At 35.3% G+C, this 18,887-nt stretch overlaps 1 protein-coding gene across 1 annotated transcript in view; it reads right to left on the reverse strand.

Moving 5' to 3' along the window:
• Nucleotides 1–2,612: 2,612 nt before the first annotated feature.
• Pspc1 (paraspeckle component 1) overlaps nucleotides 2,613–18,887 on the reverse strand; it is a 56,561-nt gene continuing 40,286 nt past the window's right edge. Inside the window, exons 7-9 of the mRNA XM_021181553.3 lie at nucleotides 8,307–8,364; nucleotides 5,113–5,282; nucleotides 2,613–3,106 (exon numbers count right to left, since the gene is read on the reverse strand). Of these exons, the coding sequence (XP_021037212.1) occupies nucleotides 2,921–3,106; nucleotides 5,113–5,282; nucleotides 8,307–8,364 (414 nt within the window). The 3' untranslated portion in view covers nucleotides 2,613–2,920. The remainder of the gene's footprint in view (nucleotides 3,107–5,112; nucleotides 5,283–8,306; nucleotides 8,365–18,887) is intronic.

The raw sequence follows: 18,887 nt of genomic DNA on the forward strand, positions 1-18,887 counted from the left end.
AGTTTAACCACATATTTGATCATAGTTTTCATAAAATTTCATTCATTTGAATAACACATTTGCATTCCTTCCCTCATTCATAATCTATGTTGTAACTGTTAGTGTGCTGTTATTAGCCATTCACAGTGATACTTAATAGAAGATTTACATATAAATACCAAGATACTATAGTATTCAACAAGTATTTCTGAATAAACTTTTAAGTTATAATTTAGTGTTTGGTAAACAAGAGCCAAAGACTTGTCCTAGTCCATAAATCCTATCGCTATTAAATGTCAATCACAGCTAAGATGATCCCCCAGATGTAATGACATTTCTAAAACAAATATTTGTTATTTCACTGAATGGTACTGAACATAGATTTCTAGAAATGCCCACAAATGTCAGAATAGGTGAAAATTTACAAAATACAGATAATCCAAGGTTTTGCCTTAAAAACAAACAAAAAAACCCACATCTGACAGGAAGAAAAAAAAATCAATTTGTTGACTTAGAAAATAAAACCAGGAAATTCCAATAAAACAATTATAAAATTAGATTTTTCTTTATTATATGATTATTAACTACAATTAGCACGAGCATTCTGAATTCTTCAAGATTTTAAAATTGATTATTTCAAGACAGGAAAAGAAATAAGACTGTAGTACTATTATAAGAATAAAATTATGGCATGTTAACTTCTGTAGGAATTATAATAGTACATAGGACAATGTCACACTAAATCAGAAAAGCCAGAACTATTATTTTTTACGAATTTTCCTACTATTAAGCAAATGATATTCAAATCATCTATGGAATGCTAATTAATGAAATTAAAAATCCTGAATAAAAGAACTGTGAAGTTAGAGAACTCACAAAGCCACTAAGAACTGAATAGCTAGACGGTCATGATGTTCCACTCCACTGTCCCTCAGAAGCTGACTTCTATCAGAGAAACCTTGGTAAGCACTGCAACGGGGTTTTCTTGATGTAGAAAAGGCTGTGTAGACTCTTGTCTTGGAGCTAGAGCTGAGCCTGGACACTAGGCTCTGAGGAGATTAGGGTCACTCAGTGTTCTTAAATAACAACACAATCATCACAGCCTTGGACAAAGGCAGCTTGGTATAAACAAAAAAGATTGAGCTTCTCCAAATCTTAATTCAGGACTAAATCAAAAACACTGGTGAAAACTGCTGCTGAAGGATTGGACTGGAAAGACAGTTGAAAATGTTTTGTTTTTGTTTTTAAATCACTTAAAGTTGAATTTAAGAACTCATTCCCAAAATAATGTAACAAGTTAAAACAAAGTGCACTCCCCCCATCAGCTTATACTCTTGACACATATGTAATGGGAATTAGACTGCCTCTTATTTTTAAATCTCAAAATCATTTAAGTAATTACTAAAAACAAAGTTTCTGAATATTCCAAGTTTTTAGAAAATATATCCACCCTGCTGCTGCACATAAAAGGAGTAGAAACACATAATGATAAAATAAAAGATTTTGTACCAAAGATTACATCTCAATCATGTTTTATAATCAATTGCTTTTATGTAAGACTTCTGATTGACTGAAGACATCTTTCCAAATTATAGCTTATTCCCCAAAAGCCAGGTAGAAAAACATAAACAAAATCTACCGCAATGTGTGCTGCTCTTCAGAGAGGTATTCTGTAAGAGGACGATGTATGAATACATGGAAATGTTAGGAGAGAAACCACCTGCCACGACCATGGGTTGGGCAACTGGATATTCAAATACGAGACCCCATATACTTATATAAATGTACACATATATACACACACACACATATTGAAATTTTAAATAAATAGAGAAGGAACATTACAATATGGCATCACTTTCTCTCAAGAACCAAAAAGGGAAGTTCAAAACTGTATTTCCAAGAAGGATCTGTCACAGACCTTACAAGGCTGAGGAAAAAGGGGGAATGTGCATTTGGACGGATATTCCTCAAAAATGAACAGTACTAACATCACATGGGGTTTACTGGACAGACGTAACAAAATGGAAATATTCCAATACATCAGTTACACTACCTTCTAAAACATTTATGGAAAACAACAGGAAATGCTAAGTGGCTGACCTAGTATTTAGGAATAAGAGGCCACACCTTCCTTTCACTGCCAACACTCTGTCGGTATGGTTGGTTGGGATAAAGCTTAACACTAACTCTTAAAGTGATAACTGGGGGAAATGTAAATGAATGATGGCAAAAGATTAAAACCAGGAGTTATTTTATAAGCAAAAGAGATTTACTTTCAAACATTTTTTTTTAAGATTCAAAAGGTTTATTTGGAAAAATCAGCACAGAACAAAGATAGCCTCAATAACTTTTCTCAGAATATATGAATAGTGAGACTCTATATGAAATGTAAGCAACAACTCTAACTTACACAGGATCTATGGTTTATACAGTCTCAACCCCCATGCCTCCCACCCACTAGTATACTACAGTATGTATCCCTTATTGACATCAGCTTTCACTAACAGTCTGACTTAAGGGCTACAGGAACAAACAGAAAAGCAAAGTCATCTTCACGTTTAAATAGGTAGGATTAGCTAAAGCAACCATAGCAAGTTTTGTAAGGTCATGAGGGAATACCACTAAGAACATTTTAAATTAGGCAAAATCGTTTCTTTATTGAGATTAAGTAACTACACAGACTTAATAATAATGCCACATAGCTATCGTTAGCTAAGGTCACAAACACTTTTCAACATTCACAATGATGGGCATCTTTTTCACCAAGCTAATCTACAAAGCTTATGAATAAAGAAAATACAAAAAAACCCTCAAGTTTTACAAAAGAAAAACTTTAGTCTACATACATTAACAGTAAAACCATTTCTCCCAAGTAACAGACATGGTGTAAAGGCATACCATTGAATGTTTCTCTAAACAGTCAGGAATGAACCATTACTTAATATCTCCGACGCTTATTAGGGCCTTCAAAATTGCCCCCTTGACTCCCTCTACCAAAGCCACCAGGACCACCACTTACAGGCCCTACACCGCTCATTGGTGCCTGGGTAGTTTCAGAACCTGTTCTATTTCCCATGGGTGAACCCATCTGGGAAGGAGGTCCTTGGGGAAACCTATCATTGTGCTATAGTCACATATAATAAAGTCCATTTGGAACACGCCAAAATAAAAGTGACAAGAAAAATTGGCAAAATCCCAAGTGGTGGTGTCAGGAAGTTCAGCAGAAAGTCCAGCAGAGTCAGGATCAAACATAGAAGGAAGAAAGGAGCAAGTTAATTAGTTCCTGTTTTTAAAAATGGTAGTAGTAGCAATAATAATAATAATAATAAGCAGCATCTGAAGATTTACAAATTGCAAATGCTATGCTCCATTTCATGGAAAGAACTGATTCTGACATAAGCAAATGCCTCCTTATGCCAAATCAGCCTAGAACACCACTCTGATCCCTTTTTAAAAAGTTTACACTGCATGAACCGAGGATGGAAAGTAAAAAATAATGTATTTTGTTCCGAGTTGGAGTCTCTATCTACTCAGCCCAGGCTGGCCTCTAACTCAGGGCTCTTCTGTCTCTGCGTTTGCCCCCAGGTGCTGGGACTATAATATAAACATGTCTCATCAGGCCTGGTAAGAAAGAAACTTTTTAAAAAGAAATCAGAGATGTACACTGAGGAGCTGCATCATACTGTTTTAAAAGTAAACATTCTACAAACTCAATGATCAATGCTTTTAAGAAACAAAGCATTAAGAAACAACACAAAACTCAGGGATTTAATATGGAGACACATGAAGTGCTCCTTTAAAGGCTAGTTGTAATAAAACAGAATGTTTTAAGAATCATTTTAATAATATGAATAACTAAAAGCACATTAAATATCTGAGTCATTTATTCTTTGAAACTTTACAAAGGTCAATCTTAAGAAGTATAAATGCATAAATAAGGGAAAAAAAAACCCTAAGAATGACATTTAAATTAAATTTACAATTTTAGGAAAGTGTATAGGAATACAGCCAATAATGTCTATGTTACTGCTAATGATTAAATGCGGAAGAGAAATTGAACCAACATACTTCAAGTTTCAGGGATTACACTATATAAATGCTGCCTCTCTTAAAGGCGCAAAGGCACTGACCACTTAATGTGCCATCTCTCTGTCCTGGATACTGTGACCCTGCCTCTCTACCTCCTTAAACAATAGATTTGAAAATGATATCAAGACCAGTGTATTACTCTTCAGTTCTACAATGAACGATGCCTTCCTTTTAATCTCTCTCTGATCCCCATGGGTGTAAAAAGGATGGCCCGTCTACATTAACTGCCAGTGCATTTCCTCCTTAGCCATCGGTAGACTGCTAACCTTTAGGATGGTAATCCCAAAACCAAGCAGCCTTTGTGAAATCTGGTCACCAATTTTCTTTTTCAGAACTTTAAACAACCATCACCTGAGGAAGAAATGAGTTCTACTAGAAAGCGTCAGACACAGGTGGCAAGAGTCATCTGTCCAGCTAACTGGTATGTAAAGATGACAGACGTTACAACAGAGAAAATCAATCTTTACGTTTTAGCCACACAAAGGTATCTTCACACTCCTGGATCAAAAATTTGTACATATTAAATTTAGTAATAAAAGCCATCAGCAGTCATACTAAACATACAACTGTAAACCTTTAAAATGTTTTGAAAAACTAAAATTTTATCAACTTTTTGTCAACAAAGAGAAATGGTTTGAAATAAATCATTACAAGGAGATGTGTCAAAACTAAAGCTTGGTTTTTTTCCACACACAGTAGAGTTCTGTTTCTAGGGTAAATAGTCTACACAGAAAAAGCGCAATCATAAACATTTAGCCTTGCATCCATTCACTGGCGGACAGGAGTTAAACGCACTGCAGAGAACTGTAGTGAGACATGCGCTCTATTGAGGAAGAAGAATAAGTGGTGATGGCAATACTAAGACACTTTAAAATTGTCTCTAATAAATTGAAATTTAACAAAGTCGCTTCCTCTTCACTGGCTGTACATTCATACTACCAAAAGTAATGATACCACGTTATATTAAGTGTGAAGTTATCTTTGAGGCAGCAAAGTGCTTATTTACAAAATATAACCAAAAAAATTTTAGTGATACGTTACCACTGCGCCATTATCTGGTATCATTGGAGTTCCCATATTTGCAGCTCCTTCTGGTCCCATGGCAGGACCAGGACCCATTGGTGGGCCAGGTATAGTTCCTCTGTTGTTCATATTCATACCCATCATTGGAGGAGGACCTTGGGTACCAGCAGGTGCTGGGCTAAATGCATCTATGCAAAACAATCTACACTTAGAGCTGTCCTATCTTAGTTCAGTGAACATTAAAAACTGTACAATTCATTCAAATCTATACACAAGATTATCATCAAAATAACTTTCCTTCCTTAACTAACCATCAACAATAAACATCATATACACAGTAAAATTCTCATTACTAAAACAAGCCTACATGGCCATGTCAATTTTTTAGAGCCATTGGAACTATCATATTAAAAGTTTCAAAAATCAGTAATATTAGGTGTAGCTTATAATTAAAGAAAATGACCCTGAATAATTTTACATTCTATGAGCTTTAATAAACAGTAAAGGTTTGTCACTAAAAAACACAACTTGTTTTCCCTTAAAGTCAGAGCTAATAAAAATATTAGCATATAAAAAATAATAAATATTAAGGAAAATTACTCTAGATAATCACACAAAGACAGCTGTAAACTAATCACTTGGCTTTATATAAGTACTAAATACTTTAAAAACGTATCAAAGAATGGTTTTCAATTTTATATTAAAATATATAATCTAAAACAAAAAGCCCAAAACACTAGGATGAAACTATGTTTTAAAACACTGTTCATGCAAACAGATAAAATGATTATGTGCCTACTTCTAACAAGGACAACTTTAGACAGGGAGACAATGATGCTTCTAATTTGGCCATCAAGATATGCACCTGTTTCATATCACAGTGTTGTCTGAGCTGTCCTGTAACATATATGGTAGTCTCAAGTAAAACATTTCAAAGGAATTGATTATTTAAAAAGTATATGTACCTTTCAATCATAAAAATTCAAACTCAAAACTGATGCCAATTTAGAGATCTCTTCTACATTATATAGGCCAGTTTTCAAATAGTCAGAATTGAACTTCTTAAATACACATATAAAACACTGGTGTATTTAAGTCCATGGAACAATGACGACTGCAGCTGAACACTCTACAGTGTCAAGGCTAAGGAGCAGCAAAAGGAAGTAGCACTCCTCAGGAGTCCATCACGGCCTTGCTGTGCTCTTACAACTCTAATTCCAGAAACAAGCAATGTCAAGGGAAGGAATAGTTTTCTTAATCCCAACTCATTCTATTTAAATAATCAGCACTTTAAGCTGAAAATGTCTACTTCCTCAATATTGAAGGCTATATATAATAGAGACAAAGATAATAGAGACAAAAGGTAGACGGTAACATCTACAAGCCCTCTTATCTTAGCTCAGCTTTCCTGAAAAGAAAAGTACTGTTTTCCCCTCACTGTTTTTAAAAGGAGAGTGACTGGGTGACAAGGTCTTGTTTGTAGCCTAGTGTGATTTGCTGTCAGCTGTCACATACTCCTGCCTAATGTATCTTCCATGACAGAACTATAGGTATGAGTTACCATGGCTCCCTTCTTTATAATAGTACATAACTTAGATAAAATACAAGTCAGAATATGTAAAATAATACCGGTACATACGTATCTGATATATACACTGGTATACATCAAAAAATGATGCTGCCATACTATCAATAGGTCATATGTGGTTGTGAATACAAAGCCTTGAGCACAACCACTAAGCTACAAATTCTAGCCCCATTTACAAAGCTTGATGTGCTACGACAGTTGTAACAATTCAACGGAATAAGGACTGCAATAAGCCATCAAGCTATAGTCTAACACTGAAGATTAAAGAGATGGACTAGACTTTAGGAGAATAACTACTAACAGATTATAATTTTCTAAGGAACAGTATAAAAGTCTAAATTTCTAAAGCATATTCTCCTCATAAAGTTTTTAATCCAATGAAAAAACATTTCCAGATCTATGTGCACTATCAGAAATTGCTTAAAAATTTACAATACGTTTGATACTGATATTAATGAAAATAATTATATCTGTCTTTGAAATTGTACTTAATTGTATCTTCCTCTAACTGCCCTGAAACTATATTTATTGTCTTATATACTACCTAAAAGTTACTATGAAAAAACTACAGAGCCACCTCCCCATTATATAAAATCTGCTTACACTAATGACCCCTGTGCCTGCGCACTAACTGCACAGTTGGGTCCACAGTCCCATGCTTCCTTGGCATACCATAAACGCTAGTCAGTACACCTTGGTGGCCAAGGAAAGTGACCAGAAGGACAGTAATAAACTATATTACCTGACTAAAATAACTGAAAGGACAAGAATTTTTAAGAGCTACTCACAGAAAATATTCATGAACACATTCCTTGTTTAAGTTTTATCTAATACTCTACATATTTTAAGAACATATGAGTTCGGTATATATTGTCTATTCTAATAGTGTAATTATTCAAACAGCGTGTACATCTGAATTATACAGACTTTAATTTCATGAGAAGTTTCGGTGGGACAATTTAATATAAAAGTGAAACATGTATCATTATTGGCAAATGATTAAAGTATGCCAGTTCAAATTTTAATGTTTTTAATAAGAACCATCATATGCAACATAGTTTCTCGTTGGGTCACAACACTATTTCACTATACAATGGTGAAAATTTTAATATAACTACCTTCATAACATCTTATTTCCTCAACAAGCCACTGAAGACTCTTGAAAAATACTTTCATACTAAATACTGTAACCAAAGAAAACATTTAAAATATTCTGTAATATAAATAAAAAGCCTAGACCTCAAAGAAAAACAACCAATAAACAAATTTAAAATAGAAATTTTAAAATCATTTGAAAATAACTCAAAAACTATCAGCATCAGAGGTAAAAGGAAACTTGATTTCTGCACTATGGCAGCAATGTATTTATATCTCACTATGATTAAACTTGTCTCGCCATGTAGAAAAACCTAGCTAAGAGGCTTCTTTCACTGATGATATCAAACCATATTTGAGTTGTAAAATATTCTTCCTATGATACACTTTTATTTCATTTTTAAAAAAGATATCACCTTTATAACTGTTTGCATGACTTAGTTTCTCAGCATATAGATACCAAAACCAGCATACAGTCCCCAAAAGAATTACAAGTAAGTTTTATAAGTCTTTTGCTTCAAATCCCTACCTCCCATGTTTATTGCTCCACGGGGACCCATATCACCCATTCTCATTTCCTGTTCTCTCTGTAAGTAAACAGAGTTGTCAGAGTCAACCTATCCATCTTATGATTTGACATTTCCCATCTAAAATCAAACAGAAAAGAGTGAGTTGGGATATCACTGTCCATTAAAAATTCTGAAATTTTCCAACAATATTTATTTAACAAGAATACGAGGAGAGAGGAAACAAAAAGTAAAAACAAAATTCAAAACAAAAACAACAACCACCACCACCACCAACCCTTCAAGCATCCAAAGCTAATACCCATTAAGTGCTTAGAATCTCCAGGTTACACTGGAAGACTAGATACCACATGACCCAAACTATGTTCCATCACTCGGTAAGGCTGCTACTCCAGAGACATTTGCCTAGACCTTGTATCAGAGAAAAACTGAGCATTAATAGTTAAGGTCAATTATATTTAACTTACAAGTTATTAAAGTCTTAAAAGTTACAGGCGGTTTTCATTATATAAAACAAACAAAGGAGTCTTGATTTTTATTTAACTAACCAGGTACAATTCCACCTATGGTCTACAGATACACCCTAACTCTTTCAGTAGACACAAGGAGTTATAAAAATTTTATGCAATATTGCTTCCCTTTAAATAAGCAGTTGTTTTACTTAAAACATAAATAAATTCTTTTTCATTTACCAAGTTCTGAAATGATGCATTGTAGAAGTTAATTATAACGCAAGAGGCGGGTTATATAAATTAAGAACTTTTGAAATTTCATTACAGCAGCTACTTCATAGGAATTGTTTACTATGACTTACTTCAAAATTAAACCAATGAAATCTGTGTGAAATCACTCAATAACAATGAAATGGCAACACTACCTGAACCAAGGTACTAAGTGTCCAAATCACGAAAAGCAATCAGACACAAAAGTATCAATGAATGTTTCAAGTCAATCCATAGCTGAATGAAACACAATTATTTTTGATAAAAGCAAATTTTAGTAAACTAAATAATATAACACTGAACACCATACAAAACCAAGGCCATAAAATGCTACAATGGAAGAATAAATGGCATTCATGAGTGACTGCTTTCAAAGACCTCTGCAGAGAGAGAGGTTTAATGGTAGAGAAGCTCTACCAAGCACAAAGTCCATGGCCAGATCCCCTGGCATAGGCATGAGGGGGGCAAAGTCTTGCCCACTTAGTCTAACGAAATATATATTTTAATAGAACATTAACAAAAGCAATGTATAATGAACAAAGTTATATTCCAAACAAAAGAAATGTTTCGTTGCATTATTTAGAAGATACAAACACAATACCTCCATAAAAGCTATTTTTCAACTTTCCTAGAAGGATGTTTTTTTGCCTTCTCATAAAATTTGCTTATTAATAGATACTATCATTAACATAAGAAAAGGTTAAGTCTAAAGCTGGCCATGGTGGAGCATGTCTTTCATCCCAGCACACCCAGGAGGCAGAGGGAAACAGGTATTTCTGTGAGGTGCAGGCAAGTCAGGTAGGGGTATATGAGATCCTGTTCTCAAAACGAAAAAAAGGAAGATCATAAGATCAAAATGATAACCAACCAAACATCATATGGCAAACACTTTAAACATGTTAATTATTAAATTTCCTTGGGTCTTCAGGCTGTTACTTTCCAGATACTTCTACTAAAATGCAAAGGAAACAAAGCTTTTAGCATGGTCATTTTATAACCTTGAAGAGACTCCAGAATACCATCTATCTACAACTTCGCAACCGTGTGCCATTAAGTTCTCTTAATGATGTTGGAGATAAAACTCAAGAGCTTCAAGAGGATAGGCAAGAGCTGAGCCTTTAATATGTTTTAAAATAGAAAAAAGGATAACATTTTCTTGACCATAATTATTTACTTTACAAAATTATTCTAGTGTAGGTTGAAAACATACAAACAGAAAAAACTGTAACCAACATCCCAACAGACTTTTAATAGGAAGCAGAAAAAAATGGATCATAGTTAAAAGCAACTGCTGCTCTTCCAGAGACCTAAGTTCAGTTCCCAGCACCCAGCACCTTATTGCCAACTCTAATTCCAGTACCAAGGAACCTGATGGGCTGGGGAGATGGCTCAGCAGTTAACTGACTGCTCCTCCACAGGACCTGAGTTCAATTCCCAGCAACCACATGGTGGTTCACAACCATCTGTAATGGGGTCTGAAGCACTCTTCTAGTGTGTGTCTGAAGACAGCGACAGGGTACTCATACAAATAAAAATAAATCCCCTTTTTAAAAAAAAAGGATCTGATGGACCCAAGCCTCCAAGATACCTACCTGCACATACATGGCATATACTCACAAAGACACCTATATTAAAAAAAAAGAAGAAACCTAAGACGAAATATAACTGTTTAATATCAGCTAGAGATGGGTCACAGCACTTAAAGAGCACTTACTGCTCTTGCAAAAAGATCGGGGTTTCATTTCTGAGCACACACCTGGGTGGCTCATAACAGCTAGGGAAACTAGAACCGTCTTCTGGTTCCTGTAGGTACCTGGACTTGTGTGATACAAATTAATTCATGCAGACTCATGTGCATGCACACAAACACACAGGATTCAAGATTTCCTTCCAATAAAATAAAACTACAACAAAAACTCAAATTTTAAAATAGAAATTCAAACCTGTTAGGCAGAACGACCTATGTGTTTTATGGCACATGGTGAACCAAGGTCAATGCTGGGCTTACTTCCTCAATCCCTTTCCAGTTTTTATTCTACCCCAGGAATAGGGATAGAATCTCACTGTTTAGACCTGACTATCCTAGAACTTGTTATGTACTCACATAAATCCTCCTGCTTCTGCTGCCTGAGTACCAGGATTACCACAGTGCAACACCATGCTTTTGAGACTTTGGCTGGCCTGGAACTTTCTATGTAACCTTGGCTGGCCTCAGACTCATAGGTATCAGACCACCTCTTCCTGAGTGCGTGTGACTAAAAGCACTCACCACCATGCCAAGACCAGCTTTTTATTTTGAAGCAGAATCTTTCACTGAACCTCAAGCTCATCAACTAGAAGGGCAAGAAGTTTCAGAAATGGGGCTCCAATGCCCACCCAGCACACAGTCACCAAGATTAGAATTAGAGGCTCATACAACCATGCCTGGCTACAACACCTGGGTTATTCAGGGGTTCTGTAGCCCTGTGCTTGGATGGTAGGCACTTTACCAACTGGGCCACCTCCTCAGTCCATTTCTATAGCTATTCCCCTGAAGCAGAAGATAAAACAGATACAGAGGTAGTAAACAATTTGTTCAAGGCAATACAAAGTGAAAATGACCAAGTTGTCTTACAAAAATTCTAATAAAACTCATAAAATCCCACCATTACAAGATACCTCCAATCTTCAGCAATGCCAACATTGAAAAGCAAAGAAATTGAAGTTAACGTATAAAGAATGTATAGCTCTATAAAGAATTATGAATGAACAGATGACAAAAGAAGCAGCAAAGTAGAACTGTTTTCCAAAACTAAGCCCAGAAGCACAGTGCAGGCTAGCAGTTAATAAAGTCTTACTTGGAATATCCACAGCTCTTTCAGAAAATAACAAAAGTAACAAAAATTCTCTTTAACACTAAAAGTGCTAAAACTAAATTTTAATATTGAGACCTTACCACACATTTACATAATGTCAACATTCATGAAATTCCAATGTGGCAAAAGCAATGGGCATAAGAAAATCCTGATGTTTTAACACAAATCAGGGAAACTGACACCACTATATAATAATAGTAACTACCACATTTGTGACATATATTTATGTATGTGTGTGTGTGTGTATATATATATATATATATATATATAAAATGATTATGAATATTTGAATGAAGCACCAAGAATAGACTAATTTTATGAACTTTTATCAACACCGATATATATGTTATTAGTACCCTGAACAACCAAACAGGACACAAACAGTGTTTCTGCTACAATTTAAAAGACTGTGGTTATTTCAAAACCAGTTCCTGTCTGATTGGGCTGCGTAGTAAACAAACCATTTCAACACACAGTAACATCTTTACCTAGGACCTTAGTATCTGACTGCCTACCTGCCACTAAGAAATATAGTTTCTGAGTAAAAGAGACAATTAGATGATTTGCTTTTAAAAAGCAATAATTTTCTAATAATTTACATGAAGCTTAAAATTTTTCCATGGTAAAAAGTTCCATTCCGGTTTGAAGGCAGACCAATACGTTTTAGTGCAAAAGCATTTCTAAGACACTACCAGTCAAATATTATTTATATAAGAGAATTGTGTGTGTGTGTGGTTGTGGAGTTTTACTGTAGAAAGGCAGGGGGAAGGAGAGAAGACAGAAAGAGAGAGGGCAGTCATGGCTACGTGGAGAGAGGGAGGACGGGAGAGAGAGGAGGAGGGCTAGAGATGAAAGTAAGAAAGGTAAAAGCTTAAAAAACTATATAAGAATTTTTTAAAGAATTTTTTTATGGGCAAGTAATATAGAATCTCACTGTGTAGCCCTGTCTGGCTGAGAACTTGATGGGTAGATCAAGCTGAACCAAACTCAGGGATCTGCCTCTCTCTGCCTCCCAAGTACAGGGAATAAACATGTATACTACCATGTTTGGCTTCAGGAATATTTTTGCATCTCTTGAAATACAAAATCAAATGTGGGAAGATAACTATTTATTACAGAAAAATATTAAACAAATTTACAAACTTAAACAGTTTCCCAACTTCAAAAAGTTAAACATTAAGACTCTGAAACATAAACTGAGACTGCTATTCTTTGTACAGACATTTTTAAAATTGTAGTTTTAATTTTGTGTGTTTGTGTTTGTGTTTGTGTGTGCGCAGTTTCTGCATGTCCACAGAAGTCAATAGAGGATGTTACAGATGGCTGTGGGCCACCAACCTAGTAAGGATGTTAGGGATCTGGAGGAAGAGTAAGTACACTTAGCCACTGAAGCATCGGTTCTACAAACAACCCTTACATTTTTAATTGGCTGTAATTTGTAAAATGGCAAATAGTGATAACATTTAAAAGCTCTTTCGGGCCTTCAGTAAATTTTAATAAAGGAATTTAGATTCCATAAAGACTGGCATCCTATTGCTATTGTTGTTGTATGTCTTTTTGCTCTGTTTGGAAAGAAGATCTCACATATAAGAGTTGGACTGTATCTTACTAAGCAGCTGAGGCTGGCCTTGAATTCCAATTTAATTCTCAAGTGATGGAATAGAGGCATATGCTGCTAATCTCACTTGAAAACATTTCTTTTGAGAATATTTATCTATTATCAGTTTATGTATATAGGTATTTTGCCTTCTTGTATATACATACATACATACATACATACATATATGCGCACCACATGCTTGCCTGGTACCCACAGGTCAGATGAGTACATGAGGTCACCTGAAACTCGAGTTAAAGACAATTGTGAACCCCCATGTGGGTGCTGAGAATTAAGTCCTGGTCTCCTCCAAGAGCAGACAATGCTCTTAATTGTTCTGCCATCTCTCAAGCTCCTGTTTAATTGTTTTATCATGTGCACATCACTAGAGTCTGGCTGTGTGAGTAAGCCAGAAGCATCAGATCTCCTAGAGCTGGAGGTACAGGTAGTTCTGAGCCAATGACGTGGGTACCAGGAACCAAACTCAGATATTCTGGAAGAGCAGTTCACACTCTTAAATGCTGAACCATCTCTCTCGACCCTAGAGAAATCTTTCAAGTTCTAAACATTCCTCCTCAATAAAATTATAAAGGAAGGAAAAAAAAAAGGCGACACCAGTCTACATGAATCTATTCCCAACGCACGTTAAATGTGCCACTACTGGCATCTGATACTATATATCCTTAACATTCAGAACAAATATGTGATTCCACATAGTGTGATTATGTTTCTTACAATTATTTTGTGTGTATAGAACATATATTTATATAAAAAACAAAGGACTTGGGGGGCTGGTGAGATGGCTCAGTGGGTAAGAGCACCCGACTGCTCTTCCGAAGGTCCAGAGTTCAAATCCCAGCAACCACATGGTGGCTCACAACCATCCGTAACGAGATCTGGCGCCCTCTTCTGGAGTGTCTGAAGACAGCTACAGTGTACTTACATATAATAAATAAATAAATCTTTAAAAAAAAACAAAGGACTTGAAGAAAATGATTCTTCCTCACACCAAGTATGCCCTCTTCTGGTGTGTCTGAAGACAGTTACAATATACTCATATACATAAAATAAATAAATCTTAAAAAATAGATTCAATCTTATCAATAAGTATTTCTAAACCTAAATTTATAAATCTATGAACCACACCTTACATTTCTTTTTTTAAAGATTTATTTATTTATTATGTATACAGTGTTTTGCCTGCATTATGTCTGCAGGCCTGAAGAGGGTACCAGTTCTCATTATAGATGGCTATGAGCCACCATGTGGTGGCTGGGAATTGAACTTAGAACCCCTGGAAGAGCAGACAATGCTCTTAACCCCTGAGTCATCACTCTAGTCAGCATTTCATTTTATTTTTCTTTTCTCCTATTCTTTAGTAAGAAAATGTGAGCCGGACATGGTGGTGCACACCTTTAATCCCAGCACTCTGGAGGCATAGGCAAGCGGATTTCTGAGTTCAAGGCCAGCCTGGTCTACAAAGTGAGTTCCAGGACAGCCAGGGCTACACAGAGAAACCCTGTCTCGAAAAACCAAAAAAAAGAAAGAAAAAAGAAAAAGAAAAGAATATGTATGTAACAGGGTACTAAAATTAGATAAATGACCAAATTTCCATGAAAAACATTAATTAATAACCAACAAAAATATTAGCTAACACACAACTCCTAGGCACAAAGAAGAACACAAAAACTATCACCATGTAATATTTTAACAAAATAGAAATAAGAAAAGTGAACACAGGGCCCCAATGGAGGAGCTAGAGAAAGTACCCAAGGAGCTGAAGGGGTCTGCAACCCTATAGGAGGAACAACAATATGAACTAACCAGTACCCTCATAACTTCTGTCTCTAGCTGCATATGTAGCAGAAGATGGCCTAGTCGGCCATCATTGGGAAGAGAGGCCCCTTGGTCTTGCAAACGTTATATGCCCCAGTACAGGGGAATGCCAGGACCAAGAAGTGGGAGTAGGTGGGTAGGGGAGTGGGGGTCGGGGGGGGGGGGGAGGTGACTTTCGAGATAACATTTGAAATGTAAATGAAGAAAACAGCTAATAAAAAAAAGAAATAAGAAAAGTTTGTAGAAATTGCCAACATCACCAATAAAGAAAAAAAAAAAAGGCTCATAAAGCTTATGGCTTTCTTTTCTCTTCCAGCTTTCTTAAGCCAGTCTCTCTCTGGCACAGACTGGCAATCCATCAGCCCCACAAGTGCTGAGATTACAGGCTCATACCATGATCCTTGACTAAATGTACACTTTTAATTCAGGTAATTGAAAGCAATATCCAAAACTCAACATAACTTCCATTTAGGGAAGGAGTAAATACCTGATAAAATGTGAATTTACAGCATTTAACCTTATATTGTAGGACTTCCTGCGTACGATGTGAATACATGTATTCTAAAATAATTACCCACACAAACTACAGGAAACAGTTCTCAGTTTTATCATCATTAAATAAAATTTGTATCACATATAATTACAGAACTGAAATTTTTAAGGAGCCTAGACAGATGACGTGGAATTTAAAAGCACTGATTGCTCTTGCAACAGACACAGGTTTAATTTCCAGCACCTACATTGTGGCTCAGAACCATCTACAATTCCAGTTCCAGGGAATCCAATGCCTTCTTCTAGCCTCTCTAAGCTCCATGCACACAAATGTATACATGCTGCCAAAACATTCATATACATGAAATAAAAAATAAACAGAAGAAAAAGGTCAAACGGGAAAGAAAAAAGAAAAGAAAAACCAGTAAAAGAGTAAGTATCCAAATAGCCAAAGTCCAACAACCAATGACACTACTAAATACTAGGAATAATAGGGAAGGACAGGAGGAGCCATTACTGGGAATACAAAAGGAGCATAAACTGTCAGCATGGTGGGACTTAAATCTGCCCAATCAAAACGGAACATGAATGTTAATAGTAGCTAAAATTTGAAATCAAAAAATTTTTCTTCAAACAAATTATTGGAAAACAATTATTGTTCAAGACTAAAAAGAAATGATCTCTAAAATTAAGATGCAGGGAAAATTTGAATTGTAAATGAATAATGTCCATGTAAAGAAACTACATGCTGTATTATTCTAAACAGGACATCCTAGGAACAATAAAACATGGGCACAACTAGACAGAACAGACTGTAAGGGTAAGGAGGGAAAACTAAAGCAGCGGAGAAAAGGATTAAAACAGAGAGGAGAGCTGTGTGTGGAAAAACACTCTGGCCAATACCTGAATGGTAAAAATCACAACGCTCTTAATGCTAACACATGGAGTGAACCCTAAACTATTGCCTGTAATGGATAGTGATGTGCCAATACAGGTTCATCAAAGTGCTATCAAATATGCCATGCTGGAAGAGATAGGAGGAGGATAGAGGAAATAAAGCATACTGGAAATTGTCATACCTTCCTATCAGCTTTGCTAGAAATTTAAGACTACTTTTAAGAATGTACTAAATAAAACAGGGAAGAAAACAAGGAGGAAACATCACAAAGGGAAGAACACGGTGGATAGGATAACTAGCCTTCAAAAAATTCTTAAAAGATAAATGTTTCATGTTTCCATTTTAACAATAACTAAACTTATGCTTTTGTCATTAAAAAAAAATAAATAAAAATAGTTCATCTTTGCCCAATCAGAAATCAAAGTAACAACAAATGGAGAGATTACTTAAAACACAAAGGCTTTGGGCTGGAGAGATGGCTCAGCGGTTAAGAGCACTGACTGCTCTTCCGAAGGTCCTGAGTTCAAATCCCAGCAACCACATAGTGGCTCACAACCATAATGAGATCTAACCCCCTCTTTTAACAATAAATAAATCTTTAAAAAAAAAAAAACAACCCACAAGGGCTTTACCACAACCGTGCATTTTTCAGATCTTAAAATGCAGCAAAATCAATGGCTGATTTTTAATTCATGGTATTTCTGAGACTGAATTGAACAAACTACATAAAATGTAACAGGTAATAGTAAACAAAAAGGGAATACACTGTATATAAACTAATATTTGGACATATATACTGAGTTAAGAATTTTATTTTTAATGCATTTACCTGAGAACATTAATAACTATAACCTTCAAATGCCATATGAAATTCTCTGAAAATATTCTTGTTTTGCTTTGCTTCCTGAGGTAGGTTATAAGTGAAACTGCTGCTCCTTCTGTTTCAGCCTAACCTGACTGCTGGGGTTACAGACATCCATCACTGAAAAGATGCGGGTAATTGCTAGAATCTATCAGTAATACTTAAGTAGCCCTCAAATTTAGTTTAGTATTTTTTCTTAATACCAAACTACTAAAGGAATGAACAATGGCATCAGCTACAAGCAGATACTACTGACAGACAGACAGATAGATGGATAGTAACAAAGCTTTCTAACACTAACGGGAAGGGAGGTCTACACCCCTTTCCTTGTCTCTTTATCACCCTGCATATTTTTCTTATGAACATTATGCAACTCTTAGGATTGGACAGGTCAACTTATGAAAGACGAACCAATAAAAAAAAAAACACACACAATACAGGAGACAATCTGAACGTGTTCCCTAGGAGAGAGGAAAGCAATGGAAGAAGGCATCACTGGATCCAATATTATGAAGCATCAAACACATCAAAAAGAAGATGGTCTTTATCTGCTCATTTGCTGTTCACATCACACCAACAGTTTCGCAGGAGCACTGATATGCTAACAAAGACATTATTCATAACAGGCCACTCAAAGTAACACCTTTAATATAATGCTTAGATTTCAACTACTAAATAAAACTTCAGTTATATGAAATTGTAAAAGAAGCTATTTCTACAAACAAATCAATGTTGACGATGCAGAAAATGTACTAATATACCAAAAGAAGTCAGCTTACATCAAATATGGTTGAATTTACAACCTAAAGATTTAAGATACAGAAGACATATGGAAAAAAGCAATACATTTCGTTTGAAATTTTTCAATAAGTCTTTCAAAACACAAATATAATTATCAACAATCTAATTTAAAAACATTACCACTAGAGTATGTTTACAAACCAAGTTTTACACCTCTAGCAGTTAAAATTAAAATGCCTATTTATCTAGCTTAATTTGCAATTCTTAATATTTAGGTGATAATAGCTCCATGATCTCAATGAATAAACAAGTTACAAATGTTAGACATAGGCGATTCTATAAACATCTTGAAAATATAATCACCAAGGAAAATAATTCCTGCAAAATGGCTCTGCACTAAAGTCACACAGCAGAAGTAACAATCGAAATATGCCTTCTTACAATCTGTTACTAATTCAAACTACTTACAATCCAAATGTATTTATTACATTATACATATTAACGACAGTTCCAAGCCATGTTTAGCCCAACCACTTCTAATTTCCAATGCTGATTCTCTTCTCCATTTACTCAAAAATGG

This window comes from Mus caroli, unplaced genomic scaffold (genome assembly GCF_978045245.1).
Source record: "Mus caroli unplaced genomic scaffold, Mus_caroli_1 scaffold_12, whole genome shotgun sequence".
NCBI classification, from domain to species: domain Eukaryota; kingdom Metazoa; phylum Chordata; class Mammalia; order Rodentia; family Muridae; genus Mus; species Mus caroli.